The sequence below is a fragment of the Heptranchias perlo genome, chromosome 16 (genome assembly GCF_035084215.1).
Source record: "Heptranchias perlo isolate sHepPer1 chromosome 16, sHepPer1.hap1, whole genome shotgun sequence".
Classification (NCBI taxonomy): Eukaryota; Metazoa; Chordata; class Chondrichthyes; order Hexanchiformes; family Hexanchidae; genus Heptranchias; species Heptranchias perlo.
The window spans coordinates 57,952,706-57,976,125 of record NC_090340.1 but is presented as its reverse complement, the minus strand read 5'-3'; the positions used below and the strand labels follow the sequence as shown (position 1 = coordinate 57,976,125).

The following is a 23,420-nucleotide window of genomic DNA, read 5'->3' as shown; positions in this document are numbered from 1 at the left end:
TATCGGATTTATTAGTGACTATCTTATATTTATGGCCCCCAATTCTGATCTCCCCAAAAGTGGAAACATCTTCTCTACGTCTACCCTATCGAAACCTTTCATAATCTTAAAGACCTTTATCAGGTCACCAGCCTGTTCACAACACAGAGCAATGGAGGAGTCGAGAGAGGTGGTGGAGAGGTAGAGTTGGCCCTCGTCAGCGTAGGAGAGGCATTGAGGAGACTGGTGTTGTTGATCATATCAAAGGCTGCAGAGAGGTCGAGGAGAACGAGGAGAGATAGTGCACCAAAGTCACAGAGGATGTCATTTGTGACTTTGATTAGGGCTGTTTCAGTGCTGTGGTGAAGTCCTGATTGCAGATTGAAACATGGTGTTGTGGGAAAGATGAGCACGGATTTGGGAAGCAACAAGTTCAAGGAGGGGGTGATGACAGCTATTTGGAAAGGGAAGGGAGAGGGAACCATTTACAATGTCAGCTAGCATGGAGGCCAAGAAAGGAAGTTGGGTGGTCAGGGGTTTAGTGGGGATGGGGTCAAGGGTGTAGGTAGGGTGGGTACATGGTTAAAATAAGCTCGGAGTTGGCATGAGGGAAGATAGGAGAGAAACTAGAGGAAGTCACAGGTTCAGGGCTAGGGTAAGGGAGAGCCTGAGGTGGGGGAGCTTTGGTTTGGCGGGCAGGAGGAAGGGGAGGATACAGCAGAGACAGCTGAATGAAGAGTCTTAATCTTAGTGACAAAGAAATTCATGAGCCCCTCGCATTTGTTGTTGGGGGAAGAGGGTAGAGAGAGCAGGAAAGAGGAGTTTAAGGAGATGGTTGGTAGTGGAGAAAAGAAACCAGCGGTTATCTTTGCTCTCCAGGATGATGCTGGACTAGTGGGCGTTTTTGGCAGAGGACACTTGATGTGGTCCAGCCAGATCTGGTGCTGGATGGCTAAACAAGTTGTGCGCCAGATACACTCAAGTCTGCACCCCTTGGACTTGAGGGAGCGAAGATTGGGACCATTCCTGGGGGAACGACCGGGATGGAAGTGAGTAAACATTTTACTGGGTACAAGACCATAAAAGGTGGAGGTGAGGGAGCGGTTGAGCAGATAGACAGCTGCAGAAGTATTATAGGGAATGGAGGGCCAAATGCTAGGCAGTTGGCAACTTGAAAGTGCAATTGTGATTTCGGGGAAGCTTTTTCCAGGGGCAGACACAGAAGGAAGTCGGGTTGGAAGGGGATAGGATGATGCGGGTAGTGAGCGATAGAAGGAAATGGGCTGAGATGGCTTTTTTTGTGATTGGGTAGAGAGGCCGTGAATATGGGTAGGTGAGTTTATATGGACGGAGAGGTTTAAGGAGGCATGTTTTGAAAAGGAGAAGACAGTGTTGGGGTGAAATGAAGGAAACTGCTAACAATGCCAACAAACATGAGGACCAGGAAAGGGAACTGAGTGGCCAGGAACGTTATGCCCACCTGAGAGGGCAGATAGCGCCTCAGTTTAACATCTCACACCTAAAGACAGCACTCCCCTCAGGACTGAACTAGAGTATGTGCTTTAAATTCTCTAGAGTGGGACTTGACCCCATGACCTTCCTGACCCAAGAGGCAAGAAAGCTATCACTGAGCCACAGCTGACACCTACAGAGAGTGAGCAACACTTGGGATGGACTGGGGTGGAGTCAAAAACCCTGGAATCATTTAAAAAAACAATTGGACGCAGCAATGGGGGAAGAGTAGGGTCATTCTGGATGGATGAATTAAGATGGACTCTCCTTATCCGTAAGTATCCTGTGAAGCCACTGCACCGCCCAGTCCCGAGTACTCATTTCCCTCAGTGTCAGCTTTGAGCACTCCCAGGTCAGGCACAGCACAGTTAGACGCAGAGTAAAACTTCCTCCAATCTGCTCCGACTGGCTTGTTGTGTCTCATGGCGGTTTACTCCGTCTCCTAAAAATGATTCTCTTCATATAAAAATGATCTTGCAAATAAGCTAATGTGTGAGTGCATTTTATTACAAAAAAATTTACAAAAATTAAATATTACTTACAGTATTAATGCACATAAGATAAGCAAACTAAAAACTTTCTTAGTGACATATTGCAACCATTACAATAATTCTGTGTTCCTGCATTGCTCAAACATGGAGAAACCCACTACATGAATTTATTAATAAATTAAAAATGTACAACAGGTAATAATAAAAAAATTATTTTGTTTAAAAAGACCTTTTTTTTTTGCCTTCTAACCAGAATAAGATAATCAGATACAAAATATATAAATTATCGTCAGGGAAACGACAGGCACAGCTAAACTGAGCTGGTTTTTATGCCGACCCTCATTTTGTCCAGGGTGAGCTTAAAATTAAACCCAGCCCCCCCCGATTCCACCCAGTCCACAAAGAACCAGGATTTTCATTTCACTTAAAGCTACGGTGCGGGTTAACCAGGAATGCGACGGAATTAAAACGCTCATGATTCACACTGCAGTTCTTGCTGAAAAACGCACTAAGAGTAGGGCAGGGATCACTGCTCTCTCCTCTCCTCCCCATCCCACACCCCCACTCCCACGCAAAAAACACCACCCCATGTTGCAAAATTCATGACAAAGTTTAGATCTGTCCAGTTCAGAAACCCCTGTCCCCCAGCCCGTAATAAGTAATCTCGTATTTGTTCTGGATTTTTTTGGGGTGGAGTACTTGTGATTCTGCACTGCCTTCAACCATTGGATATTTGTTTCGACTAGTCCTAAGTGTAACAACAATCACTGTCATACTAAACATACTGAACAGGCTGGGGCTCGTTCCTCTAGAAAAGAGAAGACTGAGGGGGTGACCTGATAGAGGTCTTTAGAATTATGAAGGGGTTTGATATGTTGGGACATAGAGATGTTTCCACTTGTGGGGGAGTCCAAAACTAGGGGTCATAAATATATGATGGTCACCAATCAACCCTATAAGGAATTCAGGAGAAACTTCTCTACGCAGAGAGTGGTGAGAATATGGAACTTGCTACAAGGAGTGGTTGAGGCGAATAGCATAGGTGCGTTTAGGGGGTAGCTAGATAAACACGACGGAGAAAGGAATTGAAGGATATGTCGATAGGGTTAGATGAAGAAGGGTGGGAGGAGGCTCATGTGGAGCATAAATGCTGGCATAGACCAGTTGGGCCAAATGGCCTGCTTCAGTGCTGTAAATTCTATGTAAAGGGTGATATCTAGGAAAGAAGGAAATTACATTTATGTAGCACCTTTCACGCCCTCAAAGTCCCAAAGTGCTCTGCAGTCCAGCATCAAAATCTGCCAATGATCAGTTGCCTGATCGAGGCGATGACGCTCCTCCCGTGAGTAATTTTACTGAAAAAAGTAAAAACAGGAAATCCTGCCCAAACGCTGACTTGTCCCACAAGAGGAAAATTATCCGATGGTTCACTGGGTTAGTTAATCAAATGACAGAGGCGATTATGGGTGGCAAAAATGGGGTAGGGTGAAGGCATCTGATGACATTTTGCTGAATGATTGTGTGCGCGTGTGTGTACGTATACGTGTGTGTATGTGTACGTGTGTGTGTGTGTATGTATACGTGTGTGTGTATGTATGTGTGTACGTGTGTATGTACGTACGTGTGTGTGTACGTGTACGTGTGTGTACGTGTGTATGTGTGTGTACGTGTGTGTGTGTACGTGTGTGTGTGCGTGCACACGTTCGGAGTTTCCCTTATGTAGGGGAAAATTGTCAAGTATAAAAGTTGCTCCAAAACGTTTCGAGCGGGTGTCCAGCACTAAGACTCTTTGCCAGGGCACAGGTTTGAGTCCCATTCCACTCAGCTCCCAATCCGAACCTCATCATGCAGTGAGCAGAGGCTGCAATGAGAGGGAAGAGCGCCCTCCGGTACCGCACCCCAAATGGCCTTTTTATCTACACCGCTGGAAGGAGAAATGTCAGGCCAGGCAGATGGAAAAAGGCAATGAATGATAGAAAATAAACGGTGAAACTTACCCAGAAATACCCCAAGCTTGATTAAAACCAATTGAGTGAAATGGAACCTTGTATCTACGACAAGTGATTGGACTTTGCCCTCAGAGAAAGTGACATTTTATCCAATAGGGAGGGTGAAATGCACCTGAATGTAAATATTACCCAAATTTACATAAATAACACTAAGCCTAAAAGGAAACCAACGCCACCAAAAATCTGTCAAATGTTTCTCAGGGGCTGACGTTTTTTCAATAGTCTGTCTCTGTTGCACAGCCGTAGGTTGTCTGGGCCTACACAGGAGGAAAGGCCTGTAACCATGGAAACGGTATCGCAGCCTGTTCGGGTGGGGGGGTGGAGATGCTTGTGGGGCGGGGGGGGGGGGGTTTGAAAAAACAAATTGCTATTTTGTATCACGCGACTCCAGCAATATTTAATCAACATACCGCTGTATCAGACACTCTTAATCAGACTTTGTGCTGTCAATAGGGTTGCCAACCCTCCAGGATTGTCCTGGAGTCTCCAGGGATCGAAGAACTGATATCCAAGGCACAGCTGCGAGTAATCCCGGGAGAAAAATCATTGGGACATTAAAAAAAATTGTGTGCTTTTTAGAAGAAAATTCTTTCGCTTATTAGTTGCAAAAGGCCAACAGAGATGGGAAAAAGGGCTGTTTGACTGAAGTTGAGAATCATTCGGTCTTTTTGCTTCTCAATTGGCCACGGAAAGGCGGTGTGCTGAGAAGATGGATGTGTTGGTAGACCAATGGTGGAGGCGGGGCAGAGGGCAAAGGGAGGTCGTGTGATAAAACCTCCAGGAATACGTCCAACCAGAGTTGGCAACCACTAGCTGTTAACACCAGTTATTTGTAGCAGGGTGCCACTGTGAGATATGACTCGGGCTGTATGTTTACCGTATGCCGCGCTTGTTTTTTACGTTTTGCACGAAATCCCTGACGTTCCGCAGATATCGGGGACATCCCGTGAAACTGATCAATGCCTCCCCATGGCACAATCAAATGAGTTGATCAATTTCAAGGGCTCCCCCTTACTTCCCGGGGAAGAAATGCAGCCCATGAAACGCAAACAGCTGTTGAAATGACCAACTAAACCGTTACTTTGACACTCCTACCCCTGTATCCACTCTACCCACTCCTTCCCCATTCTAATCCCATCTCTTCCCCCTCCCACCACACTCCTGAAGGCACCGAGGTATAGTTCCTCTCTTACTGGACACCTTCCAATATCAAGGTGGAATATTCCTCACCTGCCTGGACAGTGAGTGTCATTGGGTGGGGGGGGGGGGGGTGGGGAAGGGGGTATTCGACCGCATGGTGCATCACAACCACGTCCCAAATCCTCTGGTGCCCGTAACCCCGATATCTACATGCAGGAACTTCTCAGCAGGACTCTGGATAGCGATCGGGAATGGGAACCCCGGTCGATTCTTTTCCTGCAGTAGCCTGGGGAAGGGTGGGAGCGATAGAGTCAATCGTAGCACCCCCCACCCCCCACGACTGCCAAACTGACCGAGATCAGTTGACTCACCGCAGACTATAAACCGCAACTGGGGCCTTCCGGCGTTCAAGGCCCCAGTTCCTCACACCAACCAACTGAGCGGGATTAGTTTAGCAGGGTAAACCACACCTCAGTCCAGCTCTTGGAACGGATTGGACGAGAATCATGTTTCCAACAAAGTTACACTCAGCTGTCTAGCACGTCATTTGCACCCTATAGACTGGTTCCGTTTATTGCCATTGAAAGTTTGTGGGGAGTGGGAGTGGGAGGTGGGGGGGGGATGTTAATTGCACATTTACCCCATTCAGCGTGGGGCCTGGGTGAAATTCCCACAATATGTGGAAACGCAGCGGCCAGGTCTGAAATAATCAGATCGTCGGAAATAACCCTCTTTCAGCGAGCCGGCACAGGCACGATGGGCAGAGTGGCCTCCTTCTGCGCCGCTCGATTCTGTAACTAAGAGCCACAGCACCGTGCTTGCCGTGCGTTTCAGCATCTCAACCCCTCTCCAGCCGTCGAGACAGGTTGTAAAATCCGTGGCATCGCCCGCATTGTTTTATTTATTCTCTTCCCCTCTCCCCCACCACCCGCCCGCCTCCTGACAATCTTTTCTTGAAAACACAAGCGTATCTATTTCCATTTTTAAAAAAAAAACAAAACACCATTTGCCATACGAAGCTGTAGGTTGTTCCTACGTTAAAGGAAGTCGAGGAACGTGATGCTGATTGATGGCTTCAGCAGCCAGCTCAAATTCCTGCTGTAAATTAGCACCACGAAGGGTTAATGTCGCTGTTGCAGCGTTAATGAAGACAGTCTTTCTCCTTCCATCAGTAAGTGCATTATCTTCTCTCTCTCTCTCTCATATAAAGCTTCTGCAGTCCCACATGCTCTCGCCACAGTTTTTTCTCTTACACACAGACGGCAGCAATCAATTGCTGTCCAGAACAAACTGTAAATACTTCTTTTAAAAAAACGCTAATATATATATATATATATATATATTTATACTCCCAGGTAATCAGCAGATTCTCAAACGCTGAAGATGATTCAATTTATCCAGCTGGGCACTCAAAAAAAAAAAGTCATCAAAAGCTGAACTGATAGTGTTTCAATGTCTGTGTAGCACCAGCTGATAAACAGGCCGTTTCTCCACTGACTAGTGCTTCAAGTCATGCTGGATACCGTGTGTCCACCCTGGTGGAGGTGGTGGGGGGGGGGGGGAAGTCGGCCCATCAAGTCCATTGTCCAGACTAGCACCTAAACCACCCTTTTTTGAGGGAATAAAGAGAGCACTGACTTAAAGTCCACCCTTTCGCTGGACGCAGTCAACGCCTCTTGACTAGGACCAATAAATAATCTTGATTGGGGGAGAGGGGGTGCGGGGAGGGAAGGGGGTGTGTTCGGTGGTGGGGGGGGGGGGGGGTTAAGGGAGCATTAAGCGAGAGGATCATCGAGATCAGCGTGGCGGCTAAGATGGCGTCTCGCTATCGGTTGATTTTGCCGCAGGATTTGCAGCACTGCTTGCCGTAGAACTTGTGGCCGCAGACGCCATGTTGGGGCACCAGGTGGCACCAGCTGAAGAAGTCGACGCAGCTCAGATCTGCGGAGAGAAGAAAAATCAGAGCGGTGAAGTGCAAAACTCGCGACGTAAACAGTATCGACCCATTTCCTTATCCACCTCTTGGGTGGGGTCCCGGTTTCACAGGCACAGCAACCCATAACCTCATCCACGTGTCCGCCAGCCAGTGACTGGCGTCACACCCAAGCCCACCCTCTGCACGCACGCATTTGTCCAACAGGGGTCCGCTACACAGTCATCAGGTGTGGTTGTTGTTGTTGTGTCATCATACTCTTCATTTGGAGAGAAGTGTGAAGTAGTGAAAGGATTCACAGTCTGACAGGCCATGACGCAAACACTCCTTCCACAACCATAACCACATCTTTGTACCAGCTGATAGGTCGGTTTGTCTTATACGGTGGGAGGGTTTTATGGGCTTCCACAACCCATATGATGATGGAGGAGCTACTGGACCCACTGGACCCCAGCATCCTGCTAGATGTCAAACCAGAATTCAGAGTCAGAGCTCGTGTCTCCACTCGCCGGGACTGTCTGGAGCTCCCGTCTCCACTCGCCGGGACTGTCTGGAGCTCCTGTCTCCACTCACCGGGACTGTCTGGAGCTCCTGTCTCCACTCGCCGGGACTGTCTGGAGCTCCTGTCTCCACTCGCCGGGACTGTCTGGAGCTCCTGTCTCCACTCGCCGGGACTGTCTGGAGCTCCTGTCTCCACTCGCCGGGACTGTCTGGAGCTCCTGTCTCCACTCGCCGGGACTGTCTGGAGCAGGGCTTGAACCCTACACCTTCCAACTCAGAGGCAGGAATACAACCACTGAGCCAAAGGCTCGCTCCATTTGGTGTGTGGGGACACTGGCTGATTTTTCCCCTCTCTAGCCCATGGTTGGAAATTCAAGTAAAAAAACCAAAATCTCGGTTTGGGTGAAAGGAGAGGTGTGCTAAAGTTATCGACAGGGGGAATTTCATCCACAATGAGCTCAAAAAGTAACTTCTGTTTAAAAGGCAACAAAGATATAAAATAGACTAGATAAACTTAGACAGGAAAAGTAAAATTACATTTTAAAAAAGATAGGAGAGTGAGAATGGGAGAGAGGACTGAGGAAAAAAGAGAAATATTTTACAAAATTATTTGTTTTGTATTTGCAATTAAAACAGTTTTCTAAACATTTCATAGATAATCTGGTGTTACAGTAATAAAACTACTCCTGACGTTTGAGGGCCTTTAACGTTGCAATATTAGTGTTTATTCCTGTATCTCAGTGCCATCAGTTAAAAACAAATAAAACTGTGCGGTCCAGGGAGACAGCTGTTTCTCCGGACCTACTGGCAGTCTAAGGGTTAAAAAAAAATCAATTTAACATTGTCCAGTTTAACAGACGCTTTATTAATTTCGAACCGCCTCAAGTTGCTTCATGTATAAAAGCAGCACCACAGCACATGCCACACATGTGTCAGCCATGGCTTGGTGGGCAGCACTCTTACCTCTGAGTCAGAGGTTATAGGCTGAAGCCCCACTCCAGCAATTCAAGCAAAAAAATCTAGGCTGGTGCTACAGTACTGAGGGAGCGCTGCACTGTCAGAGACGCCGTCTTTTGGATGTGACTTTAATTGGAGGCCCCATCTACCCTTTCAGGCGGATGTTAAAGATCCCATAGCACTATTCGAAGAAGAGCAGGGGAGTTCTCTCCAGTGTCCTGGGCCAATATTTATCCCTCAACCAACATCACTAAAACAGATTATCCGGTCGTTATCTCGTTGCTGTTTGCGGGAGCTTGCTGTGCGCTAATTGGCTGCCGTGTTTCCCTACATTACAACAGTGAATGCACTTCGAAAAGTACTTTCATTGTCTGTAAAGCGCTTTGGGATGTCCTGAGGCTGAGAGATCGACCTCAGGGTGGGGTTGAGTTAGATGTGGATGCGGTGGGTCTGGGGGAGAGATTGCTGTTGCTTGGGCAGACCCTGAATCGAAGTCTGGGCATACCTATCCCCCCCACCCCTGGTGAAACCCATCTCATTTGATTTTATTTCTGACCTCCTTTTTGCTTGTTCTTCGCTCTGGGTTCCTGCTGTTAACATGTCATTCACAGGCAACCAGCATGGATTTCACGCTCACTGCACTTCAGTCCGAGGGTCCGTCCCTCTGTGCTTTTGGTGCACATGGTCTTCTTAATCCGTCCTTTGTTTGCGTATTCATCCCGAGCTTTTGAATCTCTCAGCCTGTCACACTGGTCACTGTGTTTCACCTCGGATTACAGGCTGTGTAACTAATTTCAACAGGCCATTTACATTCCGGTTCAAGAAGCATAAAGATGCATCTTCAAGTTGGTGCTGAGGTGTTTCATTTTAGTGCAATGTGTTGAAGTTAGTCACCCAGCCGGTTAGATCACAGGCCATGTCCTGCGTTATGTATGTTATGGTCCAAGGCTCCTCATCTCCTCTGCAGTGGACGGCAGTCATCAAAAGAGTCAATCTAACCCGAACGATTATGGCAAGTTCATGAACCCCAACAGTGAAGTTTAATGGAAAATAAAATCGGGCGGAGTATGAAACAGGCTTCCGATGCGCTGTTCCCGTTTTGCGCTACCGGTCAAGGCCGATTTCCATCGAGTTCTGAAGAAGAGCCAGTGTCTGTGTGGGCCCCACGACAGTAGGTTTCAGAATCACACAGACTGTTTTATAAGCAATGATTGTTAAAAGGTCCCCCTCACGGAGCCCAGGAATTACCTGCTTTATCCCAATAATTTCAATGTTGTGGGGGGGCGTGGAGGTTGAAGTGGGGGGAGCGTGGACACAGAGGAGGGAGATCCTGATAGAACATGACACACCTCCAACCATCAGACAGGTGTTGGGTTTATTGAAAGAGAATGAGAGCGGTTTCTTTAACCTGTCTTAATACAAAACTATCGACAAGGCAAATTAACAATGGGTAGCCTGTGATATTATTTCTAGTTTTCCAGATACTACTCGTATGTTGTCAGCTTTATATAAATTTTGGTCAAGATTTTATTACCCCTGTGTCTCTGTTAAACAGTATCATTAGCAACATAGGTACAGCAGCAGGCCATTTGGCCCATCCTGCCTGTTCTGTCATTCTGTTAGCCAATTCCTCATCCTTTCTCCATATCACTTAGCAGCCTTCACTTCCCAAGTTATTACCTCACTCCACACTTCCAATTCCTGTTGGAATGTTCCCGTGTGAACAATTTTCTCTGCACTCATTTTTTAAACTGGCCTAGTTTGAATTCTAAGATCACGGCCTCTTCTTTAAATTCCCCTAAAACCTGTCAATTCCCATCACTGTTTTAAAGATCTCAATTAGATCACCCCTTGACCTTCTCATCGCCAAGGAATATAATCCACGTTTATCCAGTCTTGTCATAGCTGAATCCGCTCCTCCCCTGTACCAAAAGCAAAATATTCCGAATGCTGGAAATCTGAAATAAAAACAGAAAATGCGAGGTATTTCCAGCATTTTCTCTTCTGCCTCCCATGTACCATCCTGGTGAATCATTGCTGGATACTCTCCAAGTTCAGTGTTCCTTCCTAAGGCGCGGTGGCCAAAGCTGAATAAAATATTCCAAATGAGGTCTGATCAGCCCTCTCTATAACTGCAATCGTACCTCTTTGCCTTTTATCATGGATTTTACAGCACAGGAGGCCATTTGGCCCATTGCATCTGTGCTGTCGTTGCTCGAATCCCATTTCCCTGCATCCGTTTCTAGTCTTCACTTTTCAAATATTGATCCAATTCTCTTTTAAATGGTGTTTATAGAATCTGCCTCAATAGCCACCTTTTGTAAAGCATTCCCTGTTCCAATAACCTTTTGTCTTACTTCTTCTAACTTCCTCCTTTGTTTTTCTAGTGATAATCTGCCTAACAATGGAAACAATCTTTCATTAGTTACTCTCTCAAAACTTTTCATAATTTGAAATCCTCTATTAAATTCCCTCTTAACTTTCTCCAGACCTAATTTTTCCAAGCCTTTCTTTGTGACGATGACCTTTCATTCTTGGTACCATTCTAGTAAGTCTTTGCCGTACCCTTTCAATGGCTCAAATATCTTTCCTATAATGGTGTGTCCAGGAACTCCCTGCAATTCTCCAACTGTGGCCGATCTAATTTCTTGTTATTCATCATTCATTCCACTTGTGCCTGTGTGAAAATCACTTGGAAAACAAAAGAGATCCCAGCACAGATCCCTGGAACAAGCACTACTGTGGTCATCTTTCTAGCCATCTAACCACCCGTCTATTCCTATGTCTACATTCCCTTGAGTACCACGAGCCTTTTCGTCCTCCTGAAAATCGTTTATGTTCTTAGCTCAAGTTATGTGATGAGGGTCTAAACAGTACACATAGCCCAGGGGAAAGGGAGAGTGAGAGAGCAAATGAGATCAAGATTTTGATAGAAAAAAGAAATGGGAGTCAGAGTGGCCGGTACTCACCGGCAGTCTTACCTTTCCTGGGCGACGGGCAGAAGCTCGTATTACAAGCTCTCGACACGGCTGGCTTCTGGTGGGGTAGACATCCCGCTGATGGCCGGCCCTGCCTCAGGCAATGCGCGGAGCGTATCTGGACCCCTCCCCCACAGGTTACTGTACACTGCACAAGAAAACGGGAAGCACCTTTATATAAAATGGAAGGAGAACCACACATTCTCATCGAAAGCCATGACATTCACGTTCAGATGGGTTATGAGATGGATGTCAGTCAGCTCTGTGGAAGTACTTCATTCAACTCAATAGGCCCAACACCACCTGCACGTTCCCCTCCAAGTCACACACCATCCCGACTTGGAAATATATCGCCGTTCCTTCATTGTCGCTGGGTCAAAATCCTGGAACTCCCTACCTAACAGCACTGTGGGAGAACCTTCACCACACGGACTGCAGCGGTTCAAGAAGGCGGCTCACCGCCACCTTCTCGAGGGCAATTAGGGATGGGCAATAAATGCTGGCCTTGCCAGCGATGCCCACATCCCGTGAACGAATAAAAAAAATAATAAAATAAAATAAACCACCGCTACTAAATGTTGTCGGGGGTCACGATCCCAAACAATCAGTTTCTCGACGGTCACTCTCAGAAATATTGCAAACGGAATGATAGGGGCATGCTTGTGATTCCCCATACAGTGGACTCCTGATTTTAGGTGTCAGCCTTGGCTCAGTTGGTTGCATTCTTGCCTCTGAGTCAGAAGGCTGTGGGTTTAAGTCCCACTCCAGAGAATTGAGCACAAATTCTAGGCTGACACTTCAGTGCAGTACTAAGGGAGTGCTGAATTCAGTTCCTCTGTCCTTATTTATCCCCATTCTCTTAACAAAATCTCTGCAGTTTTGAAAAATCACACTGCGGTTAAAGGATGCAAACACTTCTGCCTCATCCATGGGTGCGTTGGCTTCGTTATCACCAATGTGTTGCCATGCAACAAGGTCCCATCACATGCTCCACGTTGACCAATGGTAACTGGAGTTGCCACCTCAAGTCGAAAACTGGGCAGGGGGGCAGAATAGGAAGAGGGTTGGATTACAGCCAGAGTTCTGACATTTGCTTTGCTATGCTGCTGATGGAAATTCATTGACAACCTTCAAATGTTAACACCTCCACATCAGAAGACAATGAAGGAATGGAAAAAAAGAAATGACCATAAATTGTAGCAATTTCTGAACACCCCATTCAAAAATAATCTTAATGCTGACACTGGTATTATACAACGCACCCATAGTTCAGCCTTGGCCTACCTACCTGTTGCCATGGTGATGCATACCACGCTGAAGCAGCATTGTTGAGTATTCGATCCATGGAGGTTTTGGGGCAGACTCCCAGATTACAAACACGTTCAAGATCGACGTTTGCTTTGGGTAAGTGACGACATCGTCTCTGAGGAAACTCAAGGTATTTTCCAGATAGACTTTTCTCACTGCACTTCAGCTCTCTTTTTTGTAGGCCAGGACCACAGGATACTGAGCACTACACAACGCAAAAAATATATACAGAAACATATCTTGGAAAAACAAGTACAGTGAGTTTTTAAAAGCTGATGATTTTGATTTTTAAATAATGTGCACATCTAATAATTTCTCATATCCAAGATATGGAAAACCCTTAAAGATCAACTCCAGTTCCTCCCAATGGCAAAGTAAGTAGAATCAGTGTCTGATATGGTATAATATCTTGCAGACAAGAAGACCACAGGTTCAATTCCCCATCTTATGATGAGTAAGCAAGAAGGTTATTGGAAATTTGGCCTTTTATCTCAAGGGATCTGGAATACAAAAAGTGAGGAAATGATGTTTCAGTTGCACAAAGCTTTGGTCAGGCCCCATCTGTAGTATTGAGTTCAGTTCTGGGCTCCGTATGTGAGGAAGGATATATTGGCCTTGGATGGGGTACAGTGCAGATTCACCAGAATGATACCAGGGCTTAAAGACCTAAATTATGAGGCCAGGTTGCATTAATTGGTTTGTATTCCCTTGAGTTTAGAAGATTGAGGGGTGATCTAATTGAGGTGCTTAAAATGATAAAGGGATTCGATAGGGCAGATACAGAGAAACTATTTCCTCTGGTGGGGGAATCCAGAACAAGGGGGCATAATCTTAGAATAAGAGCTAGACTGTTCAAGGGTGAAATCAGGAAGCACTTCTTCACACAAAAGGCAGTAGAAATCTGGAACTTTCTCTCCCAAAAGGCTGTGGACGCTGGGAGACAATTGAAATTTTCAAGATTGAGATCGATTTTTGTCAGGTAACGATGTCAAGGGACGTGAAGCAAAAACGACAATGAGTTACAGATCAGCCATGATCTAACATAACCGCGGAACAGGCTCGAGGGGCTGAATGGCCTACGCCTGTTCTTTTGTTCCTATGAGTCGGCGGATCTCAGCTGGAGAAAACAGAGGCTTTACAATTGGCTTTACTGTTCCTGGGCTGGGGAGGAGAATAAATCAGTCAAGGTTCCTGCCTTCGATCACTATCCAGTGACCCCTGCTGGCAAGTGTGCGTGTGGACGTGGGAGGAAGACTGGACTGTGCTGGGCTGTGATGTGCACACAGTTTAAAAAAAAAGACCTGTTAGCATTCACTGGACTTACAAATGAAGAATGGGAAGAACTTAAGAAGAAAAATGGCAACAGCACTTTTTCGCCCCAAAGGTATTCTTCACTTGGTTTCTGACTTTTAAGCAAAATGTATTGATTTGTAAATAAAAATTTCCCTTTTCAATTAGCTCTCATTGTGCCACGAACCATAGTAACCACCCCCAACCCCTCCCACTCCCATTGAGTTGTCTATCCTGTTCCTGAATTAACTTCTAGGAGGAATGCAAGCTGGGCCTTGTTTGAGCCAGCCAATTTCCTCTCTCGTCCTGTGGGGAGGATGCAGCAGCCCACTTGCTCTGCATCTCACTGGGATGGGCTTGGCGGAGATCGGAGACTCGTGGCACGGTGGAGGGGGGGGGGGGGGGGGGGGGTCATGACCTAGCAATTCGACCAACGTTACCCTCCAATGGGCGCTCAGCCTCCAATTTGCCTCCCTCCGGGGATGTCCCTGGCTCAGCTCAGCCAGTCATGAACTCATAACCTGAGGGTCGATGGCCCACCGCGTGGGAGCAGCGGCCTCCTAATCTCTAAAGTTATTTTCAGTACCTCAGCCCAGGTCGACGTGATCCACCGCAGTCTGTCGTTCTTGGGGCACCTCCTGAGCACGCAGATCTCCTGATTCTTAGGCTTCAGTTCCTGGTTGCACAGGCTGTCCAGTATGACATGAGGCTTTGATGTAGGGTTTGTGCTTATACAGTAGACATCGCGCTTCCTCATTCCCCGGCCACAAGTTTTGGAACACTGGAGACACAAGGCATTTGGTATTAATTTGACAAATGCATACGAGGAAAGAAAAAAGGGTTTACATGTAAATAATGGCTCAGTGTAGCTCTTAGGAACATCTCAGAACATTTCGTACACGAAGCAGATACTTTCTGGTGTCAGCTGCGGCTCAGTGGGTAGCACTTTTGCCTTTAGAGTCAGAAAGTCCTGGGTTCAAGTCCCACTACAGGGACACGAGTGCACAATCCAAGCCGGCACTTCAGTGCACTGCTAAGGAAGTGCCGCACTGTCGAAGGTGCCGTCTTTCGGATAAGATGTTAAACCGAGGCTCCGTCTGCCCTCTCAGGTGGACGTAAAAGATCCCATGACACTATTTCGAAGAGCAGGGGAGTTCTCCCCGGTGTCCTGACTGATATTTATCCCTCAACCAACATCACTGAAACAGACTATCTGGTCAGGTATCTCATTGCTGTTTGTGGGACCTTGCTGTGCGCAAATGGCTGTCGCGTTTCCTACATTACAACAATGACTACCCTTCAAAAGTACTTCATTGCTTATAAAGCGCTTTGGGATATCTCGAGGTCGTCAAAGGCGCTTTATAAATGCAAGTCTTTCTTTCTTTTGAAGTGCCATGGCAAAAATGTTCAGCAGGACACCAGGAGAATTCCATGCTCTTATCTGAATAGCATCATCAGATCTTTAACATCCATCTGAACCACTGGAACAAGCACAAGGGGCCTCAGTTTAGTGTCTCATCTAAAGGACAGTACCTCTGACTATTCAGCACTCCCTCAGTTCAGCCTGGATTATGTCCTGGAATAGAGCTGAAACTCAGAGTCTTCTGATTGAAGAGGCGAGTGTTTTACCAACTGAGCAAAGCTGATATCCAACCATCTGAGCATTAACCGGCAGGAAGAAAATACTTAGTGGCTGAGTTACAATTAAAAGATTATGCTGTCTAATTGCAATTTATTGATAATAATCTGTAAAACATAATGACCTAAAACACGATGAGAGTTCCTACAAAAGGAACCATTTCATTATTCCCTCCCATTTACTTGGGTTTTTTGGGGGAAAAAGAAGAGGGGGGGGACCAACAGAAGGATTCCAGGCAGGTCAGGCCACCTGGTGGACAAAACTGAGATCGATAGATTTTCGTTAGGTAAGGGTATTAATGGGTACGGAACCAAGACGGTTAAATGGGGTTAAGATACACTTCTGTCATGATCTGATTGAATTGCGGAACAGGCTCGAGGGGCTGAACGACCTACTGCTGTTCCTATGTTCCTTCCTGTGTACTTGCTTCCATTTGTCAGAGACGTTCTGCCTGCGGATGTCGTGATTTACAAGGGACCTTGTAACCGATTTGTGCTGCATGTTCCAAGCTACCCTGCTGCAAACTCTTCCACGGGCACAGCACTGTCAAACTCACAACTCCCTTTACTTTTATGCATTTGGGATCACTCCAGGCCAGCACCGATGGCATGAGCAACATTAGAAACAGCCATTCGCAGATGTATAAAGCAATCGACCAATGTCTTCTTTGCTCAAGCAAGTGGTCTCATCTCATACCTAATGGACAACCAACAGAAAGAGTGAGAAAGCTGTACAATTTTACAGAGTGGCAGGGTTTAAAGTAGGATCAAAGTTCAGAGGGTTATAAATTGCACGCACATGGTCCTACAAGCTCCCTCAGACAATGTCACTAGTTACGTGAATAGGAAAGGATTGTTTTGGATGGTCAATCCACTTGCAACAATCAGCACCACATTATGCAAGTCAAGATGGCTTCATTTTAAGGAGCATGCATCCACCAGAGTAATCATCAAGCAGATCCAGGTGAGCTCTGCAGTCTGGTCCGGTTGCAAAACGGGATCCAAAAATTTGACAACGAGCCAGATAAAGAGATATTAAGACAGGTAGTCACAGAGGTAGGTTTTAAGGAGCACCTTAAAGGAGGAGAGAGAGGTAGAGAGACGGAGAGTTTTAGGGAGGGAATTCCAGAACTTAGGGCCTAGACAGCTGAAGGCACGGCATGGAGTGATGAAAATTGGGGAAGCGCAAGAGGCCAGAATTGGAGGAGCGCAGAGATCTCGGAGAATTGTAGGGGTGGAGGCGATCACAGAGATAGGGAGGGGCGAGGCCATGGAAGGATTTGAAAACAAGGATGAGAATTTTAAAATCACGGTGTTGCCGGACCGGGACACAATGTAGCTCGTGGAGCACAGGGGTGACGGGTGAATGGGACTTGGTGCGAGTTAGGATACGGGCAGCAGCGTTTTGGATGAGCTCAAACTTGGCTCTTCAGAAACTAGCAGGGCAGGTCGGGACCAAGATACGTTAGCCCAATTTCCTGCCCTTCCGTTGCATTCCCACCAGACTTACAATAGAAGTGCTCTGGAAGGAAAGTGAACTTTTGGCCATATATTTCTGGCTAAACTACAAATTATTACTATAAATAAATATACACAATGGAAGTTCAACCAGGATCTAAAATTAGCAGTACTTCACTTTCATCGGTACACTAACTGTTTTCTGAAGTTGACAGAACAAGCTTTTGGGAATATTTAAAATCCTTTTTTCCCCCCAGAATCTCAGTTAAAGCCATGGCATTCCAGCTCACTGCTGAGAACTGGAGCCAAATGGATGAATCATATAAAATGAAAAACTGGCCAACACTCATGCATTCATGTAATTATCAGAGCCTAAAGAGGCCATGATAAACAAAGCTGTCAATCAAACCACCTTCAAAGATACAATGGGGCATCTTGACCACGCCAGTCGTCTGATTGAACGCCCTGGTTTGCATCTCGTCCAGGTCTTGCAAACTCAATTAAAGCCTCGACAAGGCATTGGATTAAATCTTGGGAAGGACATTCTGAACCTGACTGATTTATAGCTCAAATCACACAATTTGATTCAAAAAACTACCGCGCCTTCCTGTCACAGAACCTGCAAGTTGGCAGTCCGATGATCAATACTGATCATTTCTATCACCTGGGGTGGATGAGCAAGAAAAAATATTTCCCCGGCCGTCTGGTGAATTGGTTGGTTGCTTTGTCAATAAGGCTCTCAAGTCGAGACAAAGGAAATCTCAGCAGACACGGTTTTCATGTTAATATTCCAAGGCAGGGGCTTGGCTACAAGTTCACACCAAAAGGTAGTATGTTTGAAACATAACTGATCCCTGCCTCCATCACATAAATGACTCAAACTATTTCCCAACGCGATGAACTCACGCTTACCGCAAAACTTAGCTTCCACGGGCAGGCCTGCATTTGATCTATGATCTGAGATTTGACTTAATGAGGTAGATTTTGGAGACCAGAACTGCGCACAGTATTCCAAGTGAGTAAAAGATCTGCAAATGGATTATTTTCATCTGCAGTTTAAAGAAATCCCGGTCCTGGCACAATGCCGTTGGTTGGGATTCATTGGCGGTTAAATCGCTGTCACTGAAACACGAGCACTCTCAAGTCAGGGCCTGTGTATCTCCGGAGGGCAGTGAGTTGCAGATCGCAGCCCGCCGACAGCCCATTAGGCCAAAGCAGGTGCGTGGGTTTCTTTCACAGATGTCGCCAGAAGAACAAATGAAATCCTGAACATGACCTTTGGAGGGCAGCAAAATAATGTGATAGAACAATAAAGGGCTTTCAGAAAGGCCTCCCTTTATACTTCGGTGCAAGGTGCTCCCTCTAAAACTCTAGTAGGAAATAAAAAGAAGTTTATAGATCTTGGAACACATCCAATAAAGGCTTCTATATCGGAGAATATCTGTGCTCAAAAGGATTTTCACATCAGGTCTTACTGGAGTTTTTAAAATTCCTAGCGGGTAATTTTATCAGAAATACTTTATTAAACACTAATAATCTGCAGCTGCTTTAGATGGAGGTACTGAGTACTGTAACTTTATTTAAAGGATAAGATAACTCAACAGGTAAATCTATCCTGGATAAGTACTTACCTACAAATTCGTTCTTGTACTATTGTTTGTGGGGAATGACCCACAGAGCTCCTCCTGTATTATTACTGTTAGGTACTTACACAAGTTTTACACAAAACAAGAAACTCTGGCAATATTCCGTGCAATGTATCTGTGGACACATAACATGGCACTTAAAATAATCGGCTGTTGCACTTTTCATAAATGGACCTTCAACTTTCTCCTTCAGCCAGTTCTGATTGTGCAGATATTCTCTGAGCAACATTGAGTTCCAGAGAATACTTCCGAGCTCTTCCGTGAAATGCTAGCATTTTTTGCATTTTGTGAAAACTCATCATAAATGATGCAGTTGTGCAAATAAAAATTCAGCTCCATATTGCAGGCTTCTTTTGATCCAAGTATAGAATTGTGGCAGTTGAAAGGCTTCGTGCTGCCTCCATATAGAATTTTTTTTTAAAATAGAATCTTACAGCATAGAAGGAGGCCATTCGGCCCATCGTGCCTGTGCTGGCTCTTTGAGAGAACTATCAAATTAGACCCACTACCCTGCTCTTTCCTCATAGCCCTGTAATTTTCTCTCCTTCAAATATTTATCCGTATAATATATTAAGGATCTTACTTCTGCACAAAGTTTCTGTCAACTTATTAAGCCTTCTGTCTACCTCTATAATGGGAACGGTGCATGTAAACTTGTCACGCTGTAACTGCTCCCCTCCTCCAAGTGGAGGCGCTGCAGCATCACCACCAGCAGGCAGAGGTGTTATTACAGTGTGACACGTTTACATAGGCAGTTCCCATTATAAATGTGGACACCGGAATTTCTAATGGAAATATGAAAACAAGGACAGAATGTGTGACTTGAAAATGGAGACTGCGCAGCCTGATCCAATTATTCGCTCAGCCTCTAATCCCTGCTTCAGCTGACGGCCAGGCTTGTCCTTGAATCCCTGCGTGTAACGCCACGGGGGGCGGACTAGCTACGAGCAACGTCTACCTGCGCCCATGCTCCGGTGCTCCACTCGGGTGGGCAGTCGTGGATGTGACAGGGCTGTATCTGGGCGGGTGCCACCGCGGGACACATGGAGCGTGGTACTGCCTCGTCTCGCTGGAAAGCTGCCTTGCGGAAGCACTGGATCTGCCGGGTCTGCTTCCCCCCTCCGCAGGACCTGCTGCACTCGTTCCATTTGCCTGTAGACCAGCTGCAATTAAAAACAAAAACCAAAATAAATTGGAAAGATGATTGGCACAGGATGAAGAGCGAGGCAAATATGGACGTCCCAAAATGTCAGCACGTCTAGAAATGTGAGCCAGATGTCTGTTTTCAGACTGGGTACATTTTTAGTCCCCTGTCCTCTAAGATAATCAGATGCAACTCTGTAGTAGGACAAAGATTTGTGGTTAGGCTTGGATGTGACTGATTTTAAAAAAGATTTGGAACCCATCTTAAACATTAAAGAAAAGAACTTGTATTTATATAGCGCCTTTCACAACCTCAAGATGTCCCCAAGCACTTTACAGCCAATGAAGCACTTTTGAATTGCAGTCACTGTTGCAACGGAGGGAAACGCGGCAGCCAATTTGCGCACAGCGAGATCCCACAAACGTGATATGAGATAATTACCAGATAATCTGTTTTAGTGATGGTGGTTGAGGGATAAATACTGGCCAGGACACCGGGGAGAACTCCCCTGCTCTTCTTCGGAATGGTGCCATGGGATCTTAAAGAGTTACAAAGAATCATGATCCGACATTGAAGATGGTAGAGTTGGGATTCTGGGCGGAGGAGATCAAGTAGACTGAAGGACCTTCTTCATCCAAACCTATGTTGTGATGATAAATGTCTTTTTCTTTATTTATTAACAATTACTAGCAGACCTCCTGTGCTGTTGCTGATGGTAAGTCAGAGGATCTAATGTTTTATAAGGACAGGGGTGTCACACAATTAAAGCACTATTCTACTTTCTTAAGTCAGTCAGAGCTGTGTCTCTTTAAGGCATTAATGCCTAATTGCTGTTCAGCAGACACAGGTCAATGACCGTTTGATCGTTCCTTGGTAAGGAAACTTTGCAGGTGAGACAGTGTTGGTAGATATCAGCTCCAGGTCAACAACTGGCTATTTTTCTTTTTGCTGAAGATTGCTTTGCCTTTGTAACGAAAGGGGGTGAGTTTCTCAGGGCGTGTCTCGCTCCGCCACCGTAACTCCGAATTTATGAAGCAGGTGAAGCCCCAAGGAAACTTCCCGGCAAAATTGTGAGAGTTTGAATTTTGATGCCTGATTGTGCCTAGATGGAAGACCATAAATAGATTTGTTTTTGTTTCAACAGGGAGCGTTTTGTGACATGTGTTGTATTGATTTGGAGACGCTATCGAACTTGAATTAACACGGTGTTGAGGCCTTGGATTTGGGGCTGTTCTCCGAAAATGACAATTCAGAGCTCCCACAGTTGGGCTGAACAGATCCAACAGCACGCGCAGCTTGAAACAAAACACATCAACGGAAGAAGGCAGATCAAAACAAAAAGGAATATCAACATTTACTATCCTTTGTAACTAGTTTCCTGTTAAAGAAGAGTCCTTGAAGGCAAGGCTCCTTCTTGAAGTATTTCTCGGACTGGACACAAATGACCTGCAGTCTGGTCCATCGAGCAGCAATTCATCATGTTTGCATCTTCTGCTAACGTGTCTGATCGCCAGTGCCAATGTGTAAATGTTTCTGCACGGATGACAACTTTAACTTGGCCAAACAGACGCTTCATTTTCCTTTTAGCTGGACACAAAAGAGAAGAGACTGGAACAACATTTACTTTGGGCAGAAAGACAATGTCAAATTAGTATTCGGACAACACAATGGGCCCGTTGGCAGACACTAGGAAGGGCTGAAAGGAGATGTCATGTGGAATTGGAAGATCCAGTAGATCAAAGTTAGCACAGATAGAGAGTGGGAAGGAGGGAGGGGGGTGGGGATGGGTTGAGAACACGAGGGAGGGGGTGAGAGAAAATAAGGATGCTGTTTCTCAAGGTGCTTTTTATAAACATTGACCTTTTTGCTGCTAGAGCAAAATGTAATTAATAAATTAGCATGAGGGAAAGTTATTTTCTTTGTTTCTTCATTCTTTTATTTTAATTTCCAGTGTCACGTATCAACACTACCCGAGAGCTGGGACTGGGGACTTGGCTCTGTCAATATCGCTCTGGAGCTAGCTCCGGATATATGTGACCACTATACCAGGCTGGGACAGGGTCGGAGGGGAGGCCGGAGGAGGGAGGAGGGTGTTAGCGGTGTTATTTGCACTCTTATCCACCCGCTTTGCTTTTGTTAATTGTCCCTTGCCTTTCTCTCCCTATTCTGTCCTTTATTTTTATTATTTTAACATTACATTTTCATCCAATCTAATTGGAAATATGTATTTCGAGCTCCACCCGTTTTCCTCCTCCTCTTCGGTCCCATTGTGCATTTTGTTGGTAGAAGCCAAACCTTTCATCCACCTTTGTCCCAAACCCGACTGTGCCCAAAATATGGGTTTTCCCTTCATTCTTTGTTCATTCTGACTCCAGGAAGCGGAGGGGCAAGTGTCTCTGACTCCTTCCCCATGCAGAGATTCACCAGCAGGCCTGTCAACCAAGCCGACCACCCCCCCAAGTCGCAGGAGTATATTCTCCGCAGACACCCCATGTTGTGCCCGCATGGATAGAATCGTCCTCACCACAATGGGCGTGAATATTTGTTCACCTGAGGCAAGATAACAATTTGCTTAATGGCTCCGGTCGTTTTGTGGAGATCTCTACTGTGTCTGGCTCATAACACCTCTGTCTCAGTGCTGTACGTTTTAAACCTGTGTAAATTCAAATTGTTTTTTTTTAAAAACGCAAAACTTAAAACAAAATTCATTCTGTGGAAAAATGGTCAAAAAATCCCAAAATATGACACCTGGCATCCGTTCCTAATGCTGACAGACCTGTGGACCCCATTCTACAAAGCAGCACACTCAAGTACTATGTCCCCCAGTTCACCAAACCCCACATTCTAACCTACAGTTCCGCCAATGACCAGATTGCCCCCTTCCACAGGCCGACAAACCCCAGAACCCTCTCCCACCACTACCAAATCCCGGAACTTTGATCTCACTGCGACCAAACCTCGGGAACGTCCCCTCAATGCTTCCAAACCCCGGCATCCTGCCCCAATGCCACTAAATTCCAGGAATATCCTCTGTGGTACGAAACCTCAGTGGAGTTGAGGCCAGAATCAGTTCAGCCATGATCTCATTGAATGGCGGAGCAGGCTCGAAGGGCCAAATGGCCTACTCCTGCTCCTATCTCTTATGTTCTTATGTAGCACTTTGAACACATTCCTGCCAAATTGCAAGGTGGCCACCCCAGTTGTAAGAAAACTCCAGGACCATCATCTCCAGTGTTACCAAGGTCCAAGGACTCGAATGCTACGAAACTCCATGATTTCCCCCCCCCCCACCATGTTCCTTGCCAGGTACCTATTTCCAACCTAATAGATCTTATCTACCATCTTCCTGTGCTGTGAATTCTGTGCTTTAACAATGGTAAGTGGTAAAAATTGAGAATACAGGTAAAGCAGTGTGCAGTAATACCCAAATCCACTC

At 45.9% G+C, this 23,420-nt stretch overlaps 1 protein-coding gene across 1 annotated transcript in view; it reads right to left on the bottom strand.

Moving 5' to 3' along the window:
• Positions 1-6,105: 6,105 nt before the first annotated feature.
• adamts18 (ADAM metallopeptidase with thrombospondin type 1 motif, 18) overlaps positions 6,106-23,420 on the bottom strand; it is a 162,216-nt gene continuing 144,901 nt past the window's right edge. Inside the window, exons 19-23 of the mRNA XM_067997525.1 lie at positions 19,799-20,003; positions 14,685-14,879; positions 12,789-13,013; positions 11,504-11,648; positions 6,106-7,072 (exon numbers count right to left, since the gene is read on the bottom strand). Of these exons, the coding sequence (XP_067853626.1) occupies positions 6,957-7,072; positions 11,504-11,648; positions 12,789-13,013; positions 14,685-14,879; positions 19,799-20,003 (886 nt within the window). The 3' untranslated portion in view covers positions 6,106-6,956. The remainder of the gene's footprint in view (positions 7,073-11,503; positions 11,649-12,788; positions 13,014-14,684; positions 14,880-19,798; positions 20,004-23,420) is intronic.